The 22,868-nt window shown below is 39.0% G+C and overlaps 1 protein-coding gene across 1 annotated transcript in view; it reads left to right on the top strand.

The window, feature by feature from the left end:
- Positions 1-22,868, top strand: part of ITGA2 (integrin subunit alpha 2) — a 144,415-nt gene that overhangs the window by 105,499 nt on the left and 16,048 nt on the right. Inside the window, exons 13-26 of the mRNA XM_036900382.2 lie at positions 3,523-3,666; positions 5,224-5,427; positions 6,074-6,210; positions 7,175-7,314; positions 10,269-10,420; positions 12,596-12,706; positions 13,265-13,347; positions 13,738-13,879; positions 14,980-15,072; positions 15,644-15,720; positions 15,807-15,890; positions 19,332-19,434; positions 19,888-19,998; positions 21,286-21,390. Coding sequence (XP_036756277.2) covers positions 3,523-3,666; positions 5,224-5,427; positions 6,074-6,210; positions 7,175-7,314; positions 10,269-10,420; positions 12,596-12,706; positions 13,265-13,347; positions 13,738-13,879; positions 14,980-15,072; positions 15,644-15,720; positions 15,807-15,890; positions 19,332-19,434; positions 19,888-19,998; positions 21,286-21,390 — 1,686 coding nt within the window. The remainder of the gene's footprint in view (positions 1-3,522; positions 3,667-5,223; positions 5,428-6,073; positions 6,211-7,174; positions 7,315-10,268; positions 10,421-12,595; positions 12,707-13,264; positions 13,348-13,737; positions 13,880-14,979; positions 15,073-15,643; positions 15,721-15,806; positions 15,891-19,331; positions 19,435-19,887; positions 19,999-21,285; positions 21,391-22,868) is intronic.

Genomic DNA, 22,868 nt, shown 5'->3' with positions numbered 1-22,868 from the left:
AAGATTTTGGGCTGTTGAGTTGTGGTTTTCATTTGTCTCCATATATTACTTGATCTCTGTTTTTTATTTGGTCATTGATCCACTGATTATTTAGGAGCATGTTGTTAAGCCTCCACATGTTTGTGGATTTTTTGGTTTTTTTGCATAATTTATTTCTAGAGTCATACCTTTGTGGTCTGAGAAGCTGATTGGCAGAATTTCAATCTTTTTAAATTTACTGAGGCTCTTTTTGTGGCTTGATATGTGATCTATTCTGGAAAACATTCTGTGTACACTTGAGAAGAATGTGTATCCTGCTGTTCTGTAGATGTCTGTTAGGTCCATCTGTTCTAGTGTGATGTTCAGTGCTTCTATCTCCTTATTTATTTTCTCTCTAGTTGATCTGTATTTTGGAGTGAGTGGTATGTTGAAGTCTCCTAAAATGAATGCATTGCATTTCTATTTCTTCCTTCAATTCTGTTGGTATTTGGTTCACATATTAAGGTGCTCCCTTGTTGGGTGCATAGATACTTATAATGGTTATATCCTCTTGTTGGACTGCCTGTTTATCATTATGTAATGTCCTTCTTTTTCTCTTGTTACTTTCTTTCTTTTAAAATATATTTTGTTTGATATAAGTACTGCTACTTCTGCTTTTTCTCCCTATTAGTTGCATAAAATATCTTTTTCCATTCTTTCACTTTTACTCTCTGTACATCTTTGGGTTTGATATGAGTCTCTTGTAGGCAGCATATAGATGGGTCTTGTTTTTTTATCCATACTGTAATTCTGTGTCTTTTGATTCGTGCATTCAGACCATTTACATATGGGGTGATTATCGATAGATATGTACTTATTGCCATTGCAGGCTTTAGGTTTGTGGTTACCAAAGGTTCAAAGGCTACTTCTTTACTATCTAATAGTCTAACTTAACTCACTTATTATGCTATTTCAAATACAGTCTATTTTTTTTCTCCCTTCTTCTTCCTCTACTCTTTATATATTAGGTGTCATATTCTTTACTCTTTGTGTATCCCTTGATTTACTTTGTAGATAGTTGATTTAATTTTGCAGTTGCTTAATAATTGTCTACTTCCTTTACTGTGTTTTTTTCTTCTGGTTACACTAAGTACACCCTACTTAGTCTTAGGGGCACTTCCATCTATTGCAGTCCCTTTAAAATACACCATAAAGATGGTTTATGGGAAGTAAATTCTCTCAACTTTTGCTTATCTGGAAATTGTTTAATCCCTACTTCAAATTTAAATGATAATCTTACCACATAGAGTCTTCTTGGTTCATGGCCCTTCTGTTTCATTGCATTGAATATATCATGCCACTCCCTTCTGGCCTGTAAGGTTTCTGCTGAGAAGTCTGATGATAGCTGATGGGTTTTCCTTTGTATGTAATCTTTTTTCTCTCTCTGACTGCTTTTAATACTCTCTCTTTGTCCTTGATCTTTGCCATTTCAATTATTGTATGTCTTGGTGTTATCTTCCTAGGTTCCTTGTGTTGGGAGATCTCTGCACTTCCATGACCTGAGAGATTATTTCATTCCCCAGATTGGGGAAGTTTTCAGCAATTATTTCCTCAAAGAGACTTTCTATCCCTTTTTCTTTCTCTTCTTCTGGTACCCCTATAATGTGAATATTTTTTGTTTGGATTGGTCACACAATTCTCTTATTCTCTCATTCCTAGAGATCCTTTTTTGTCTCTGTGCCTCAACTTCTTTGTATTCCTTTTCTCTAATTTCTGTTTCATTTACCATCTCCTCTAGCTCATCTAATCTACTTTTAAATGCCTCCGTTGCATGTTTCATTTCAGTTACTGTATTTTTCAAAGCTTTTTCTCTTTCTTGAAGTCTTCCCTGAGATCTTGAATATTTTTCTGTAGCTCCATGAGCATGTTTATGAGTTTTATTTTGAAATCTTTATCAAGAAGATTGGTGATTTCAGTTTCACTTAGGCCTCTTTCTGGTGTCTTCTGCTGTATTTTTGTTTGTACAAAATTCTTTTGCTGTTTCGTTTTTTTTGTGATTCCTATGGAATAATAACTTTGTGTAGGTGGCACCCTCTAGTGCCCAGAAGTTCTACTCTCTGAAGCTGCATGGCTCCTATAACTATGGTGGGGGTTGCAAGCAAGCTGCACAGGCACCTGTTGGGAAGAAAGGTCTCTTTCTTGCTTCCCAGATATAGCACCTGCTTCTACTGCCAGGTCCAGTGGGCCGAGTGTACAGGGAGGGGCCTCTGTTCTGTGCCCCTGTAGCTGCCATAGGTGAGGCCACCCTCTGGGTGGTGTGGCACAACAGCTGTGGCAGCAGGTGTACAGACTGGTGCCTGCTGGGAGGAAGTAGTGGCAGGCTGCATATCACAGTGGGGACCTCAGTGCTGCATTGCCAGCCAGGGGGATGGAGCATCTGATGCTCCTGAGAGTTCCCAACCTGTTGGGCTGAGTGTACCAGGATGGTTTTGTCAATCTGCGCTTTCTCCTGTGAGCTCTGTGTAATCCTTGCCCTTTTAGCACCCCTTTCACTGTTGGGAAGTCTTTCAAATTGCCTGCCTTTCTTTTGTCCCAGAGGGACTGGTTGTGCATACCTGTTCTCTGCAAGTGTCTGGAATGTCAGTCTCGTGAGTATTCTGCCTGTCTTTGCTTTCCAACCCCACTAATCTCCAGAGCACCATGTCATGTGGTTTTGTTCTCCCAGAGCAGATCTCCAGGGCTGGCTGGTCATCAATACTGGGCTTCTACTCCCCACTCTGTTTCTCTTCCTCCTGCTGGTGAGATGGGGTGGAGGGAGGGCTTGCATCCCACCAATCACAGCTTTGCTACTTTACCCTTTTCTATGAGGTCTTCTCTTTTCCTCAGGTATAGGCAGTCTGTTCTGCAGTCTTCAGGTTGCTCTTTCAGGATTAGTTTTATTTGCTGTATTTTTGTGTTACATGTGGTTTTGGTAGGAGGTTTCTGTCTCACTTCTCATGCCACCATCTTTTTCCCCTCTCTGAAAATGTGTCATGTTTTAAGATGCAATTCAAATAATTCTTAATCTTTCTAAGCTTTCCTGACTCCCCTGCACTCCAATCATATAGCCTTTAAGACTTGCCTCTTGTATACTTCCCCATGGAAGGGCAATTACTTCTTCCACCTCCCACATCCTGCTTTTCTCTATAACACACCTCACAGCCCTTCTAAGTGTTTCTCTTTTAAGTGTGCTCTTTGACCCACCAGCATCAGAAACACCTGGAATGCCTATTTAAGATACTGTTTTCTGGATCGCACCCTAGACATTGCATCAGAATCTCTGGAACCTGGGCTCAGGAATTTATATTTCAAAGACAGCTTCTTGGTGATCTTTATGCCTACTAAGGTTTAAGAACCAAGTGTGAGATTGTAACACAACCTAAGAGAAGGAATTGTGTTATCCATCTTTATGTTCCTAGTGCCTTAGAGGTATTGTTGTTGTTGATTGAGTAAATAAAAGTTCAGTGCAATATTATGAGTGCATGAATCCTAGGAATCCTAAGTTAATTCGCTTTCTTACTCCAGATTGGCTCCTATTTTGGTAGCGTGCTGTGTTCAGTTGATGTGGACAAAGACACTATTACAGATGTGCTCTTGGTAGGTGCACCAACGTACATGAATGACTTAAAGAAAGAGGAAGGAAGAGTCTACCTGTTTACTATCACAAAGGTAAAAAAAAAACAATATTAAATTGACAGTTTAATTTGCTTTAGTACTGGTAAATAAAAGTTAATCATCAGTTTTGCAGAATAAAGAAAATATATTATTATTGATGATTTTTAAGGTTGTCACCATTAGCTTATAATTTAAAAAATCACATTAAAAAGCATAACCTAGAGCTTAGAGGATAGTGCTCTGCCATTTTCCATGAGAGGTCTTTGAATATATATTCCGTTATATAAAGTCATTATAAATGCACATCATTTTTGAAATACACACACAAACATCTGTGTATTTCCCAAGTATCTCTCTCAATTCCTCTTCTTTGCTGTAATGAGATAATAAAAGGGAAAACTATCTTGTTTACATTTTACAGTGAAAAAGACAAATTGTATCAGATATTTTGGAAACTTTCATATAATCCTGGATGCTTTCTACATTATTTAGGTGTATATCCAATTCTTGGAATTCCTAGTCCTTGCACATAAAACTGAGCATACTCTGACATGGAAAAGGACAATTTTTTCCAATTTATAGACTGAACTCCCTAAATCCATGTGCATAAAGTCCCTGTGACTGAAAAGAAAACCAGAGTTAAAGGCACAAGTTGACATAGACAGATGACTGTTAGGGAAAGGATGGAAAAAGAGAAGTTCGTATTAATATAATAAATATTATGTTCAGCTGTTGTGATACTTTTATCCTACTATATTTATTTAAATTAATGTAAAAATTAGCCCTTGAACAGAAACATATAAAGAACATATAATTGATATTCAGTAATAAAAGGATGTATCTACTTGTTTGAAAATTTAAAAATCCCCAGTTTCTTGAATGTTTCTTGCTTGTTAAAAATTCTGAATTATTAATTGTTGAAGATGGAAAAAATCTCCTAATATTTTATCAAACTCAGTAACAAATTGATTTCCATAAGATTGTTATAGAGGAGAAAAATATCAACACTGATCTGGTTTCATGATTGAGGAGCAATGCTTGTGAAGTCATGAAATATTTCTATTCTTGATTTCAAAACAACAATTGTGTCTTTCATAAGGAAATATCTTTGGGCAGATACTTAATGTTTTTAGAGATTAACACTCATTTTCCACTTCCTATACCATTATAATTATGCTACTGTTTGTGATTTTTAAGTAAAGGTCTAAATTAAGATACTGTGTTCTATTTTATTAGGTCTTTACCTTAATTTTATTCAATATATTAGTAGATTTTCACCAGAAATTTTTTAATCAAATGGTATGGAAACGGGTAGAAGATACTATTATTGAGGTAAAAGGGAGACAAAGAAATGGACACTCTCTTGTAGGTTGTGCAGCCACAGTACAGAGAATTGCCTTCTCTCACCTTGACTTATGAGCAAGTATCCTATGACCTTACTAAAATTCTTAGTTGTAATTCTCATTCTAAATAGAGATTGTTTTAGAATTCTAGGTTTAAAACCCTGTCTACTTTTAACAGTTTGCTGATTGGTTTGGGCATCATTTGCTGTGAATTTTAGTTGTAAAAGTTAGAGGTTTGCTTTAATCATCCTTTTTTCTGCTTTGCAAGGGCATTTTGAATTGGCACCAATTTCTTGATGGCCCCGAGGGTATTGAAAATGCTCGATTTGGCTCAGCAATTGCAGCTCTTTCAGACATCAACATGGATGGCTTTAATGACGTGATAATTGGTTCACCGTTGGAAAATCACAACTCTGGGGCTGTGTACATCTACAATGGTCACGGGAGCACCATTCGCAGAAGGTATTCTCAGGTAATCCATGAGTTTCATGGCGATGTATTTGCATATATCATCATGTTACAGCTAGAGAGTTTGATGCAGACCATCCATCCCATCCCTCTTCAACAAATATTTTGTGAGCCTCTACTGTACATCAAGCACTTTCTAGACCTTGGGGATGCTGAAATGAAAAGGACACAAAATTCTGCTCTTCCATGCATCTTATATTCTTGTAGAAGAGGCAGAGTGAAAGTAAGACCAATAAAATAAAGTGTTACAGATAGTAATAAATGATAAGGAATTTTAAAAATAAATGATAAGGAATTTAAAACTAAGACAGGAAATAAATTTTTAGGGGTAGGAGGTATCAGGTATTTGAAAGGGTGACCAAAAAGGCCTCAATGAGAAGGAAGCAGACTTAGAGAGGAATTAGAACCTGAACTTACATCAATTCCTGCCCAGTTCACTGATATTTCACTGCTTTGTGCTAATTTGTGATTTTATGTTAAAATTCATTTGATGAAAAGGTGGCTCCAATGAAAGATCAATGGAATTTTCTGGAGAATAACACAGCCAGAGAAATGGCACTCTAGAGATTATGACAATGCAATGTAGAAGCTGCCTTTTATCTGTTTTGGTTGTTGTGCACTATAATTTCATGTCAAACTTGTCCTTTCAGAAAATCTTGGGATCCGATGGAGCCTTTAGTAGCCATCTCCAGTACTTTGGCAGATCCTTAGATGGCTATGGAGATTTAAATGGGGATTCTATTACCGATGTGTCTGTTGGTGCCTTTGGACAAGTCGTTCAGCTCTGGTGAGTCCATGAACCACACGCAAACTAGCTAACCAAAAACTGACCTGCTAACTATACCAGAAGGCTGTGCTGAAATTGTGGTAATGCTCCACCCATTTTAGAAAACTCTAGGACATTTATGTGTCATGGTTTGCATAAAGGAAGGAATATGTTTTTCATCATGGAGGAAAAAAAATATTTGCTAAGCATTAGAACCAAGTTTCTCTTCTCTATATGGTGAGCAGAAAAGTGCATAGAAGAGACAAATCTTTGAAATGGTACCCAGAATTTCTGAATATTATCTTCTAAATGGCCTCAGCTGGCAGAAAGGAAGCCTCATGATGAAGCCCTAAAAATACTTAACACCCAGACCACACAAGTAAAGTGTAACTTCTCATATGGCTATAAAGTATCTTTTGAAATAATTAGTCATAAGCAAGAAGCCATTGTTTAGGTTTAGGTTAGGTTTGGCTGACCTTTCCCTGACCTCAGTAGGAGTTGATGAGCAGTGGGAAACAATAAGGGATTCAAGGGCTGTGTGATTCAAGGCCAAAAATGAACTGGGCTGGTGAGGAAATAAAAAGAAATTGAGAGCACATTCAAGAGTACCCAAGAAAATATAGTTGAGCCATTCATTCATATGTCTCTGTTGAAAAATGTGCTTTAAATGTCCAAAAACATCAAGAACAGAAAAAGAAAAACATTATATATGATATTGTTTCTGAACTTAATGAAACTATTTGCAATATCTCACTTGTGCTTTTAAAGGAGGAAATTGCATTGTTTTCAATGAAACTTTAATGTGGAAAAAATAAAATTCATGGATAATATTTAAGACTGAAAAATCAAAATGCATTTACTAAACAATGTCAAATCACTTCAGAGTAACATACCATTAAAAAACTGGCATGGGGTTGCGGTAAAGGCTGCAGTATGTGCATTGGGCGATAACATTCAGTGACCTGTTTCCATTTACATCTTTCAGGGCACAGAGTATTGCTAATGTATCTGTGGATGCTTCATTCACACCAGATAAAATCACTTTGTTCAACAAGAATGCTGAGATAAACCTCAAACTCTGCTTCAGTGCCAAGTTTAGACCTACTAAACAAAACAATCAAGTGGGTGAGTAGGCCTGAAATAATATGTATGGTGACAGTTTTGCTTGTAAGGTTTAGTCCTAAATATAAGCTATACTTTGGATTTGTGGACTAAAAGAAGTGAACATTTTAGGAACATTTGAATTGCCACACACTGAAGTACCTGAGAATGGTTAATTAGGCATGGAATGTTTACTCAGATCTTCTAGATCTCTTCCTCCCTAGAGGGTAACATTCTGCCGTAGGAAGTATAATCTCTATGACATTATCCTGGGCTTTCCTGACTTGGTCCTTCAAGTTTCTTGGACCCAAGGTTTCCTTACTTAAAACCTTGGATGCATACAGATTATGCTGGACTACAGCCCATATTAAATGAATATACCAAATGTTGGCTATCACATGATAGAGACAGGGTATGTTTAGTACAAGTACAAATATTCTTCCTCTTCTTGAGGAATTAATAAGCATGGAATAATGAGAGAGTAAATATAAAACAATATATAACTTAAGCCCAGTGTTTTGCATTTTCTAAATAATCCAGAGAAGGTAGTAAGAGTCTGAAAAATGTCCTATCAACAGGAGGAGCGAGGAAAACTGTGGGCAAATGCCAGCAGGAATTGTTGTCATCTCTCTCTTGGACCAGGCGAGTCATCTTTCAGGGCCCTGCTGAGGATCTGAAGGCTTTTCTGACCACTTCATCTCTCCTGCTCCCTCAATGGGTAGCAACTGATTTAGCCCTTGAGTATATGCTACCTTCCTTCATTTGCCACTGTCTTACAGATCCTAATCCCCTTTGCATCAGATTTTGGCTTTAAATTTCAGAAACCTGTAGTTCCTATAGGTATTTCTTTAATTGTAAACAAAGAAACTAACTTAAAGATGAACAGATAGAGGCAGGTTATTTGTCAAGATTCATGCCAAGGAGTACGTAGGTTAAAAATACAAAATAGAAGTTCAAATTAACATCTTGGCACGCTTTCCATATTTTCCTGCTTTTCATGTTTACCTAGCGTTTTTCATTTCAGGGGTTGAAACATTGACCCAACTCTGAGTAGCACATCTCACAGACCTGCCTTGTAGCATGTCCCTTGAGTAGCCCTGTGAGTTGAGTCAAACAACATTACTATGTCATCATTAAGTGGCTGGATGTACAGCATGGTGTCTGTAGTTAACAATACTGTATTGTGTATTTGAAAGTTGCTAAGAGAATTGATTTTAAAAGTTCTCATCACACACACAAAAAATTGTAACTCTGTGAGGTGATGGATGTGTTAACTAACCTTATTACAGCGATCAAAATATTTATGTATACAAAATAACTGACATGTATACCTTAAACTTACACAGGATTGAATGTAAATTATATCTTAATAAAGCTGGGAAAAGAACACTATGTGGCTGGTCAGCCTAAAGGATTAATTTGGAAAATATATTAGTTGGCAAAAGTGGTTGGCTGGATAGCTTTCCTGGCCCTGAAGCATGTATTTGTCTCACGCACATTGCACTTTTTGACTTTTTCACCCCTGCTGTTCCTGTACACTGCAAAGGGTCTCTCTGCTTTCAGAGAATTTTCTTCCCTTCGACTCACTAGCTTGCATCTCTGGGCTTACTTGCTATTGAGCACCTTTCCCTATGAATCCTTTTCCTTCATGTCTTCAGGTTCACAGACAAGCCAGTCATGAGTATTTGTCACATAATTGCTGGCAGTGATGGTATGTATGTAAGACATGAATCCCATCTTCACATCTTTGAAAAGTGAATTTATAAAATATATGGTTTCTATTATTTATTGTGTCATGTGCATTCCAGTTTAAAGTTAATAACATAAAAATTAATGACTGTGTATCATTTTTACCAAGCTGCTTTAAAAATATGAAACAGTATTATATGTGCAGCTTGTCCTAGCTACCATCACCTCCTGGCTATTATATTTCCTGTGTGTTATTTTCACAGCTTATTTTTAGTGCATTTGGTTCTCTTATATTCTATCTATCTTTGTTAACTTCATTAAGTCATTGGAGCAAGAAAAATCATACAGATCTCAAATAGATATTTTAAAGGTAACAGGTATAATTAATGTTCTACATATTGAAAGTAATAAAATAAGAGTCACCCCAAATTACACAGTTGATGCTAGGAATATCAGCAGGTCTCTCTCAGTTTTGGATATGCAGCCAGCAGACTAGTTGAAGGTTCTGATAGTTTTCGTTTCCATTTCGCTGGGTTAGTCTGATTATAGATGAAGAAACAGAGCTTCAGAGAGGTTAAGCAAATTGCCTAAAAGTCATATAGCTCATAAACAGTAGATTAGAATTAAAACTAAGCCTGTCTCATTCAAAACTTTTACTATGATGTTGCATACCTTCCTGTGTAAACATACAGAATATGCCAGGCACTACATATTTTCCCTTGAAGTATCCCACTTAGTCCTCAAATCACAGTCAATCCTCACCACTGCATAGAAACAGAAAGAAAATGAGCTCTCATTTCAAAATCACCCAAATTTTATTTCTGGCCATGCCCATCCATGTGAACTGAGATGAATTATTTTACCTCTTTTACTCTGTTCATTATCTGAAAAATAGGATAACTACTACCTTTATACATGAATGTATTCAATTATAGGCACATAATAACTGCTTCTTTCCTTTTTCCTATCACCATGTTATGGATGATGTAACCGATGTTTGAGGGACCAAGTTCATTCAGTAGATTTCCTGGTAGAAGTCCACTTTCCTTTCCACTGTTTTAAGCCATGTTTGTTTGAATCACATTTCTTTGTATCCACAGTCATGTACATCATGCCAGAGCTAAAATCACAAATGTCAAGGGCTACCCACAGCTCTCAACCCATCAATGTAAAGATTGTTTTTATATTTTCTCGAAGTCAGAGACTTCACACAATAAGACATGATAAAGCAAGGATGCTTTTTCCTTAAAAGTTCATTTCTAGTAACATCTCTATTATTTTTATTATAGCCATTTTATATACTATCACAATTGATGCAGACCAATATTCATCCAGAGTCACCTCCAGGGGTTTATTTAAGGAAAACAATGAAAGGTTCCTGCAGAAGAATATGGTAGTAAATCAAGCACAGAGCTGCTCTGAGTACATCATCCACATACAGGTGAGACCTCAGTCATTCCTTCTCCTCTCATTTCTTCTTAAATACTAATGAATGGTCAAAGTCTAAAATGGAAGCTTATGAGAAAATGCTTGCCCTTCTAATTAATGCTGTCATCATTTAATTCAATGAGCAGGGAATCTTATTTCCTATATGTTAATATATATATGATCACATTCAACTATTACATAAGGTAGTAGCATTCAGTTTTATTTGGGATGACAATTAATGGGCTAAAAATAAGATTCTTAAAGAGATCAAAGACAGTGCTTTCTTAAATGTTAAACAAGGAGAACTTTTATTTTGCCAATTTCCTATCAGAGAAAAAATTGTATTCATTTTTAAGCTATTGAAAAGGAAAATTCCAAATGTAGTCTCGACTGTTAGACTTAATATAGGTGAAGGATGGAAGATTATGAGGTAAAAAAATATTTACTCTAATCTTATGCCCTAATTACTATAATTGTGGATTTTGAAGATCTTGAAAATAGGAAAAATGCTTCTCAGGAAAAATCTTCCAACAGAAAATTTATTTTATAAATTTTATTTCCCCCTCGAAACCACATAATGGCACTTTCTATTTCTTAAAGAGCTGCTTAACAACTTTCCTAGAATATGTTTCTCAGAGTTTAAGATGTATAATAATTGCCAAGGGAACTTTTATAAAATGTGTGTTCTGGGTCCCCACCAACAGAAATTTGGGTTTGAAGGACCAAGGATTATACAGATTGAAGAGGCACCCCCAGATATTTCTGATGTAGATGGATAGTACAGAGATCATATTCCAACAAACACTAAGTAAAAAAGTGAGAAAAACATAATGTTTAGATGAATTAAAATCAGTTCATATGTTTTTTGTTCAAATTGAAAGTATCTTGTTTATGAAGGCCTGGGCCTTTTTTGTTGTTAGATGCCAATTATACAGATTCTTTAAAGGAATAAGAGTCAGCTTTCATTCTTTCCTATCCGTGTGCTAAATGGTGGCTCAAATTAAATTGAATCCATTGTGGGGAATGAAGTCAGCCAGGCTGTAGTTCAAATATATATATCCGGTTCACTCTCGTGTGTACTTGTGAAGTTTTCAGGTGTGCGTTATCTTGGTCAGTACTATTTGAGTTAACACAACATATTTGCTCTCAGTACCTACTCTACTCAATACCTATCTCAATACCTGCTCTCAAGTTCATCCTCCATGCCAGCCCTGCAGCCAGCTGAGGAAGCTTGTCGTCAAGAAGCCACCTGGTAGCCATGCCCCCCAAAGGGCTCAAGAATAGAGTAAGCCCTGCCTGCAAATGGACCAAGTGATAATGAAAATACCACTTGTTAGGAATAGGCAAATTCGCTTTTTAGAGCTTATCATTTGTAAGAATATTGTTCTTTCCTGACAAGAACTGGCAAGATGTTTGTAAGAAGACTGCTCCGTGACCCTTGCCACCCCGTTTGGGCATTTTTACATTTTTTCAATAGATAGGGAGCCTCAAAAACTGGAAGCAGCCTGTGCCTCTTGGCATACTGCAACCCCCGCACACCACCACCCCCCGCCTATTTACGGCAAATGGAGAAGTTGTACCTGTAGCTGGGTAGCATGGGCTTAAATGACTTGAGTGAGTGACACTGCCTCATCATATATGTGCAAGAAGCAGTGCAGCTTCCATCCGTCAGCCAGGGCCAGAGTTAGGTTCTGACCAAGGAAGGAGTCATCTCGTGCATTTTCTGCCACCCCTGAGCACCTTCCCTTCTAGGTCATTGCATTCCGTCCCAAAGGTTGGGTCGGGACACCAGGGCCTTTTAAGTCTTGGCCATAAGAGTTGGAGGGTTGTAGCCAAAAACCCAATAGCCGGGTAGTGATGAAGGGAGGGGTCTTCTGAGAATTAAAACTGGGTATATCCTCTAAATATTTACAGTTACTTATGTGTGAATAATGAGATTACTGATGAGTTTAGCCAAGAATTGCTGCTTCAGATTTTTGCTGAACCAGGTCTCTAAGTTTCTTCATAGTAGAGAGGCTATGAGAGGAATTAGGACGGAAGATGAGAAGCAAGAGTCCTGAGAATTCAAAACGAGGATGTCCTACATAATTGAGATCAGACTGTGTTCTGAACTGTGAACACATTTGCGGTCACTGTCTATTTTTGAAGCGCCGTGCCAAATAAACTGACTCTGTGTGTCTGTGTTTAGGAGCCCTCTGATGTTGTCAGCTCTTTGCATCTGTGTGTGAACATCAGTCTGGAAAACCCTGGCACCAGCCCTGCCCTTGAAGCCTATTCGGAGACTGCCAAGGTCTTCAGTGTAAGTGCAGTTTGCCCTTCCTGGTGTTCAGACTGGCTAACAAAGGTTCATAGTCCCTGCATTAGTGTTTGGAAGAAACGTAAGACATAGCCTTTCAGTTGCTAATTTTCTAAATGAAATACTCAGGTTCAGCAGCCAGCGAGTCCCAGGGAGGCAAGGATTTCTGTCCTGTTCACTACTCTATTCCCACCCGTGGGAGCAGTGTCTGGGCCACCACAGGTGCTCAGCACAGATTTGTTGAGGAAATAAATAACAGTTAAGCAAATACCCGTGTTCACCACCTACTTAGAAAATAAAACATTCCCAATACCTGTGACGTTCTGGATGTCACTCGCTACCCCATCATGGTGCTCCCCCAGGCAGTCTTTATCTTGAATTTTGCATTTCTCAGTGCTTTTCTTTCTGATATTGCTAAACACATATATATATTCTTAAAACACTGTTTAGTTTTGATGGTTCTGAACTTCATATAAATGGAAAAATACATATAGTATTCTTCCACAATTTGCTTTTATAACTCAAAAGCAAATGTCTGGGATTGTTTTTCCTTTCCTACAGATTCCTTTCCATAAAGACTGTGGTGAGGATGGAGTTTGCATCTCTGATCTAGTTCTTGATGTCCAACAGCTGCCAGCTGCTCAGTAAGTCTCACTTTAAAGCTCAGTATAAAATGTAGAAATAAAAGACACATTACATTACTTTATTCAAATGACTGTTTATAACTTTTTAAGAGACAGCCTTAAGAAGTAAAGACCTTTAAAATCCAAATTTCAATTTCTACCATCCATAAGAAATGTAAAACCCTGTTTCCTTTCCTTGCAATGTAATTAAAAGCAACAAAGAAGAAAACCCAATAACATTTACTTGTCAGTATCAATTTACTATGAAGACAGTTGATTATTATGCAGTTTTCTCAGTCTTCCACATAAATCTAAAGAGTTCTTTTTTAATGAGTGAAGTATTTGAATCCTCGCCTTTTTTTTTTTTTTTTTTACCTTAATGACTTTTTTTTCCCTCTTTCCTTTTAACAGAGAACAACCCTTTATTGTCAGGAACCAAAACAAAAGGTTAACTTTTTCAATAACACTGAAAAACAAACAGGAAAGTGCATACAACACTGCAATTGTTGTTGATTTTTCAGAAAACTTGTTTTTTGCCTCCTGGTCCATGCCGGTACGTGATGACACCCCATGCTTACTGCTCTCGTTTCCTACTCCTTGTCAGTTACCATCTGTCTGTCCTCCACTCGCCACGTCCTCTGGGTTGTCTGACGAAGCGTCTTAGCCTACAGTGCGATCAGTGCTAACTTTGTGGCTCCCAGCTAGTTAAACTGCAGGAGAGCACAGCCTGGCTCTGTATCCAGACCGTTCTGCTGCCCAGCTTGGGTCAGGTTTTCCTTTGCTCCGAGAATGGGCAGCTGCAGCCGCCAGTGCTGTAACTTTTCCAGCCAGCTGTGCGGTGAGGCTGCGTGGTGCTCTGCAGACGCTTCCAGCTGCACTTGCTCTCTCAGAGTCGCACAGCTCCGCCCAAGCTCTGTAACCACAGGTCTCAGGCCGCCCAGACGATGCATTCCAGCGAGGGCGGTTAATCATGTTGACTTGATCACTATTCCAGGAACACACCCAGCCAGGAATGCCCCCCGCCTCACCTCCCCCACCTCCGTCCCTCCAGTGCCACCAAGCGATGGAAAGGACAGGAGGAAAAGCTGAGATTTTCCAAATCCACTACTTGTGAAAAGGATTTAAAAACAGTTTATTCCAGTTTAAAATCTATGTGAATTTAGTATTCTAAACCTATTGTGACTTTAATGTTGAAATTTCTGTGCCAAAGGACAACTTATTTTCAAGAGAAAAACATGAGGAAAACTAAACTTAAAAAGATTCTTTAAATCATTTAAAGTACAGACAAATGCCAACATATGATCTTCTTTTTTCTCTTCAAACAAAACTTAAATATATTGGGAGAAAGATATGTATTAAAGATAGTATTTCTAAATATTAGATTAAACTTATTTTGTGCTTCTGAAATATAAGTACTATGATTTACTTCTGAAGAAAAGGCCCAGTATTTGACCTTTCCAGCTTGGCAATAAAAATAGTATATTAGCCACCTGGACAACACAAGATTTTCAAGTCTGGGGGACAATAAATTATTTAAGTGTGAACCAACCTTACTGCTAAAATGTCCATGTGGTTTTTACATCCTTCAGCCTATATGCACATGCACGCACACACACTATATATACTAACTGATCTTTCCTTGTTCTCATTCAGGCTGATGGGACAGAAGTGACATGCCAGGTTGCGTCCCCTCTGAAGTCTGTTACCTGCAGTGTAGGCTACCCCGCTTTAAAGAAGAGTCAGCAGGTACAATCGCACTTCATCCTCAGCTCCATGCCGGCCCCTTCTCGGCACTCAAGTTCATGCACCACATACCCTCTTCCTTCTGAGACACCATCTGATAGGCACCACAGAATAACTGGCTGCATACTTAGAGGAAGCTTGTAAATATCTGAACATTTTCTTTACGTTATTAACATAAGTGGTAGTAGACTCCCCCAGGCATTCCAAAAGCACATACAATGTAGAAAGTTCTCATTTCCTGAATATGCGGACCCACCCTGGTCAAGGTGCTGTACACACAGTCACAGGTATCAGTTGTTTACCCTGGTATGCAAACTTCACATCAGTACAACACTTTCAAGCTCAGACAAGTGCATGTGCCTGCAATGGGATGACTGGTGTGTGCAGCTGAAAGTGAAGCCTTCTAATTCTAAAGGTGAGGCATGCTAAAGAAGGGGGACAAAGATTTGAAAGCTTAAGGTAAATAAAATTCAGAATCAAATTTCAGTGAGCTTACTTTGTGGGAAAATTTTCCATCACATTGGCCACTGAGTACTAAGTGTCATAAATTGATGACTTTTAATTTTGTGTATAGGTGACTTTCACTATTAACTTCGACTTCAATCTTCAAAACCTTCAGAATCAGGCCTCTGCCAGTTTCCGAGCCTTCAGGTAAAATGTAATGAAGTGGTGACGTGATGGTGGATGACTCTTACGATATTTCTCTCTTAAATATTGCCTAATGTTTGTCTCCATAGTGAAAGCACTGAGAACAATGAGGCAGATAACTCGGTCAGCTTCCAGATCCCTCTGCGGTATGATGCTGATATTCACATAACAAGGTAGGTGAAATGGTAGGTAGCCCGTGACCACTGCCATCACTTGGCTTATAAACACACTTGGCTCATGACTAGCAACGTCCTCTATATGCTCATTCCTAGCTAGAGAATTCGAATTAAAATGTCCCTCCCCTCCCCATCAACTGAAACAGAAGTCCAGGGACAAGTTAGTCCCAGGAAAACCTTGAGTGACTTTTAAGGTTTATTGACTAAGGGCAACACCAGGAAGTCAGAGGAGTAACCCTCTGTCATGTGCGACAGGAAAACTCCTCAGCACACCCTCAGACAGGCTGCCAGCCTGCCCAAGATGTCAAAGCAGAACTCTTAGGGCCCTGAGGAGTTGCCACCACTTTCTTCTTCTTGCCAGTCTCCCGTCATCCACATGAGACCTCAAGCGATATCCCCACCCTGGACACTGAAGCCCCAAGCACCATGCTTTGCACATAGTGGGTCAACCACAAATACTGAGCCTACTCACAGAAAATTAGCTTCTGGGGTAGAAAATTCCTGACATAACAGATTAGGGATTTCTTCTAACCAGGAGGAAATGAGGCATTGCACAAAGAAGGTCATCCATGAGGAACTGCTTTATTCCCCTATCTTGCCAGCCCAAAGCTAGCATACCTGAGAGCAGTGGCAGAATGGCACTAGGTGACAACAGTTATCAGGAATTGTTCAGGGGGACAGGTGTCTTGAGAAGTTGGTGACACGCCAACGCCACAGGTGCTAATAGGTTGATTTCCTCCTGTTAACTCCCACTGAGAAGTGGGACAGGTTCGTGGGCACAGGTACTGGGGGGCACAGCCAGCCAGGTACACAGGCTGCTGGCGCTGCCCACCTCCAAGCTTCAGGACCAGAGCTCTTTACCTGGGGAGGCACTGAGGCAGCCGATTCTCAGCAGAGATCAAGGGCCCCTTGTGTTTCCAAGAAGCCGGGTGTGAGCAGTGTCCACTGACAACAGAATGTTTTCTAACTCCCACCACATCTCTCCAGCCCCTAAAAGCATGGACTGTGTAGATCATCCAATAGATCCTTGAGCAAAAACACAGAGGAAAATATGTCATCATATCCAGAGCTTGAGACACATGAGCAAAGATGAAAAGAATGCTTCTGTATCAAGTGAACCACAAACAGCAAAAGCAGAAATGAAATACAGCCCAAGTTCTCCATCCCTGAAAAATTCATCAGTGACTGCAGATTTCAAAGGCACCTCAGTTGCTAAAATTACTGAAGACAAATGCATCCCAGGAGATTGCTATGACCACACTACCTGCATTTTTTCCTTCCTACCACTATCGATTCTCTTACCCTAAATACTTTTTCTTACTACAGCCTTTTTATGATTCCACTTGACATCATGGCAAATTTTTTCAGATATTTTAGCATGAAACAAATAAAAATGTGAAGTGGGACTTGGTTTTCTCTAACATCTTAGCTACATATTTATGTGATGGTTAATTGGTTTTAATACATTCTGATGTCCCTTAAAATAAATCAGTTTACTATGGAGAATTATGAAAAATAAAAGCTAAAATAGCTCCTGATCCTTCTGCCTAGATGATGCTACTTGAATTTTTTTGGAAGACATGAAATGTACATGGATAGAAAATCCAGATATTACAGAAAAATAGCCAATGCAGAGTGAACCATCCCATCCTCCTCAGGTTATCCCATACGTGACTAACAACTTGTTTTCAGAATACTTTCCAGATACAGGGTTTGATTATCTACCAGGATAAATGCATGTTAACACACACACACACACAATTTACTTAGCCACACACAGAATTTACTTAGCCAGGTGGAATGATGAAACTCTTCTATACCTTGCTTTTTATGTAATCTTAGAGGAGTTTTCAGATCAGGACATACAGACCTAACTTATCCTATTGCTGCTGAATCATAATTTATGTAACCAATTCAAGATTAATGAGATTTTTGCTCATTTTGCATTTTTATTTTGTTGAATCGTCATAGGTAACGCTGTAAAACACATCTTTTAACAAATATCTTTGCAAACTTTTCCAAAGAGAAGTCTTACCCAGTTATTGAATGTATCCCTCAGCAACCACTTTGATAAATGTGCAGTTACATTGTGCAAATATTATGGGCAGAAATAGATAATGAGAGTAGAATTATTTCTAAAACAGGAGCTAACTGCTACTATAAATATATTGATCAACACTTAGGAACTTAAGGAACACTCAAGTAACATGGAAAAATGTCAGGATTTCTGTAAATGCAAAAGCAGAATGTATTAATCAATTTAAAAACTGGCTGTCTTAGTGGCTCATGCAAAGATCTGGAAGGTGAAAGGAGTAGCTCATGGATATACAGCCAGGCTTCCTGTTTCAAATCCAAGTAGTCAGTTTTCCCATTTTCCATGAGAGGCTGACAAATCATTGTTTCCTCTCATATATATATATAACCTTGACAAACACTACATCTATTTAAATCTCGCTCTGACGTATTATCCCTTTGAGAATTTGGAAAAGTTTTTTAAAGGCATAAAAAAGAAAATCGAGAGTTCAGTAAAGGAACAAAAACACCCTCAGAAAGTTGCTGTCCAGTTTTATAGAAAATAGAAACAACATCCTATTAGGATAAGTTGTCTAGTGGGAATACTCAGACTCCTACCCCTGCTCCCCACCTCCACCCAATGGAACTACCCCCATTAAAATCCAGCCTCAGAGCTCCAGAAATGAGTGAGGCAGCGAGGGGAGAGTATCCAGTTACATTTCAGTCCGAGTGGTCCTATGGGGGTTCCTGTCACCTGGTCCTCACTTCACTTGCAGATGCCAGCTGGCAGACTCAAGCAAAGAGGTCAATCAGTGCGGTGCTGAGGGTCTGTCCCAATAGAACTTCTGGGTCAGCTGGCAAAAGGAGGTCTCTATGCTAGTGGTAGAGTCAGACTGACCACCACTTTAGCGCAAAGGCATTACCGTTGGTTTGGAACTCTAGAAGGATGGGGAGAAGGAATAATAAAAGACAGAGAATGCTCTGTTTCACTGATGGAGTAAAAATACTGCAGGAGCCGATACTCAGTACTCTGCATTGTATTTCAGCCATAGCAAGTGGAAAATCCTCTGGGATATAAATTCCATTCATCCAACCTACAAGGACTGTATCCACTTATATTAACACACAAGTCAATGGAAGAGCAATCTTGAGAAGACTTCCATGATCAGTTCTAAAATGTGATACATTTGTACTTATTTTAGAAACTTTACAACAGATAAACATGTTAACACAAAGAATCTCAGCAGAAAGATCATGAAGGGATATTGAAAGGAATTTGTTTTAGCCTTGGAAATATTAACCCGTAACAAGCCATTGTTTTAATTTAGTATTTTTTTTCCTAAATGTAAAGTATCTTACCTGTAATATAAGCTTCAAACCAACAGCAAAACTAAATTATTTGGCTTTACAAACATTAACCAACAGATCCACCAACATAAATTTTTATGAAGTCTTCTCAGATGGGAATGTACCTTCTGTCGTGCAGAATTTTGAAGATATTGGTCCAAAATTCATCTTCTCCATTAAGGTTGGTAAGCCTGTCATAGGATGGGAAATCAGGAGGAAGGGGAAAGAAACAAATGAGGCCAAGAAGGGAAGAAGAAAGTGAGAAGCTGAAATAGATGAGTGTTTCTCAAACCTGAGCATGCATTAGAATCACCTGGAGGAATGTTAAAACACTGGTCCCTGGGCTTCATCCCTAGATTTCTGATTCAGAGGGTCTGGGGTGAGTGGGTATTTTTAACCAATTCTTAAGTCACAAATTACTTAGCATTTAAAATGGTAGGTGTTGAGATTTTCCATGAAAAGGTAAGACAGAGACCTGAAGTGTGACATGAAGTAGTGAGACTCATTTTCATGTGAGTTCAGTCATACCCCCCCTTAGTGGTGGCTGGCCATCAATGCAGAAGTTATTGATTACTTTCCAGCAACTTGTGCATAATGTAATGATACCCAGAATGTTTCCTTCCATATTCTGTAGGTAACAACAGGAAGTGTTCCAGTAAGCCTGGCAACTGTAGTCATCCACATCCCTCAATACACCAAAGAAAAGAACCCACTGATGTACCTGACCGGGGTGCACATGAATCAGGTAAGGGCAATCGGATTGCCTATAAAAATGTGTACTTTCAATGTGGGAATGCCCCATGCGGTTGGGGTGATCACGTCTGACATCTTATAGATGGAAAACTGAGAAGATAACCCTTATTCATCCTCAATGCCAGTTAACTAGCAGCTCATTTCATATTAGGAGCAGGGTATTTGTCTTGCCAATGGGTTTCAGCCCCAGGCAAGTTCACTATGGATGCAGTGAGACTGAGGAATGACAATGGAACGTTCTTGGCATGAAGGGGTTTATTACCTGGCTTGTTCTCCTGGCAAGCACTAGAATTATGTCTGCACTGCAGGTCTGTAATCCTCCTTAGTCTCTGCCTCCGCCCAGAGCACTGGACAGAGCTCTTTATATACGGACTCAGTCAATAATAGTGTATTACCTATGGGTGTAGAAGCAGTTGCCTAGCAGCAGGCCAGTTATATCATCAAGTAGTTGAGGATCCTGGCCATAAGAAACCCAACTTTTCCCACAGTATTGTAATAAGAAAAGCACTGTCTGAGTCGAGAGATTTATAGATGGCACAAATTATTCCTACAGCCCCATTTTGGCCAGGTGAAGATCTGACTTGCTGTTCATAGAGGAGTCAGCTGGCTGGGAAGTGAGAGGTGGCCTGGGGCATTCAGATACATACTCCCACAGTGGGTGTTTTTGGTCTACACAGCTGGAATCAGTAGCTGGTCTTTGTGCTGCCAGCCTGTACTCTGGCCCCATGACAATCAACCATCATTTTAGTCACCTGAGTTACTTTTGCAATCACCACCATGCACTCTTATCAGAATCCTTAGGGCTAAACTCAAGACCTGGAGTTTGTCTTTAAAAGCTGCCACCCCACCCCCATGCAGCCTGGGTTGGGAAGCACCCCTTTCTCCAAATGCCTTGGTGTCAGCTCAGCCTTAGTCTAGCACTTAGCTGGTTCTACAGGTGTTAGTCCCATGGTATGCAAATGTGAGCACAGGAAATCAAAATCCTAAAATGTTCCACAGGAAAGAACCCTGAATTACATCAGTCTGTTGTTCCTGCAAAGTGTCTCATCACATAAAGGCTGTGAGAACCAGCACCATCCCATGGGGTCGTGGTCAGGAGGATCTGAATACCCCAGAGTTTGTATTTGTGATCACGAAGAAGTCTGGCCAGGCCAGTGCTGTGGAAGAAGACTCAGGGTCCCTCCACTCTGACATGTGACAGTAGGGCTTCCTAAAGTGATGAAAGGAACACCGTAAACCATTTTGCTTCCTAAGACTGATTCGATATCCTTCTTTGTAGGCTGGCGACATCAGCTGTAAGGCTGAAATAAACCCACTGAAAATAGGACAAACATCTTCTTCTGTATCTTTCAAGAGTGAAAATTTCCGGCATGTAAAAGAATTGGTGAGTACAGGTTAATGGGGTGACGATTTCCTTTAGTGATTCATTGTTTTACCTGGAAATCAAGGCTACCACCTCATATCATAGAACTTTCTTATTTTGCCTTCAGCCCATATGAATCAAGACTTAGAAAACACTCAAATCTAGATTATTGGATCATTACTGATGCCATTATTATAAATATATGTTACAGATTTCATGAAATCAGAAGGAATCCATGTAACACTACTGTTTTTGTGTCGTGCAGTTGTAAACTTTGCAAAGACCTGTGAGGGAACCGGGTATGTGCTTGGAGGTGAAGTTCCTTATGCCCCTCTCCCACATAATCACTGATATCTTTTATCTAGCTGCTCAAATGCCTCTCTGGCCAAACTTCTGTTTTGTAATATTTTATTATCTCCTCCAGAGCTATGCCCCTTTCTTTGAGAAAGAGACTAGCATCCAGCAAGGTGGAAACTATTTGGCACATTGGCACATTTTAAGTATTCAAATAAGAAACACTTAGCAAACTAACCCTAAAAACAAACTAGAGGTCTCCTTATGAGCAACATTGAAATTCTGGTTTTCTTTTGCTACAATTATTTTATTTTGTGATGGATGGGGGAAAATAGGAAAATAAAGTTAGTTTCTTTTTTAAGTAATCATAATATAACTACAGTGTAAATGTGGCTTAAATCTAAACAGTAGTATGTAAAAATGCCAAGTAGAAACTCATCTCAGGATATGCCAAAATATTAAGCCTCTGAGCATTTTCCTTATTTTTGTCAAAAGGTTTTGATTTTGTAAAATGGCAACTGCTCACTGTGAACAACATAAAACAAATTTAACAAGACAGAAAACTACAAAGAAGAAACTGAAATGCCCCCAGAAATCTAACAGCTGACCTCTCTTAACATTTAATGAACATCCTTCTCTCTATACCTCTGAGTATTAGTCCACATGTAGATCTATGTGTACTGTTACACAAATGGGCCATGCTACACTTTTTATAGGCCAATATGTCACCAACTCTTTTTAATAGACTTTACTTCTAGCACAGCTTTAGATTCACAGTAATATAGAGTAAAAAGTAGAGAAATTTCCCATATAGCCCCATCCTGCATATTTACAGCCTCCTCCACTGTCAAAATCCCCCCACCAGCGTGATACATTTGTTTCCATAGATGATATTACACTGACACATCATAATCCACCAAAGTGCACAGTTTACACTGGGGCTCACTCTTGGTGTCAGACATCCCATGGGTTTTGACAAATGTATAGTGACCTGTAGCACTGATTATGCAGAAGCGTTTCACTGCCCTAACAAGCCTGTGCTCCGCCTTTCACCCCACCCTCCCCACTCACCCTTGGTAACCACTGATTCCTCCACTGCCAACTTTTCCTAAAATCTAAGGAATGCACCTTTACCAGTTGTATTTAATGACTAAATTGTACTGCACTTTATGTACGTATATTCAGTTTACTTAACTGATATATTG

This window comes from Manis pentadactyla, chromosome 2, assembly GCF_030020395.1.
Source record: "Manis pentadactyla isolate mManPen7 chromosome 2, mManPen7.hap1, whole genome shotgun sequence".
Taxonomy (NCBI): Eukaryota; Metazoa; Chordata; class Mammalia; order Pholidota; family Manidae; genus Manis; species Manis pentadactyla.
This window is presented reverse-complemented; position numbering and strand designations above follow the sequence as displayed.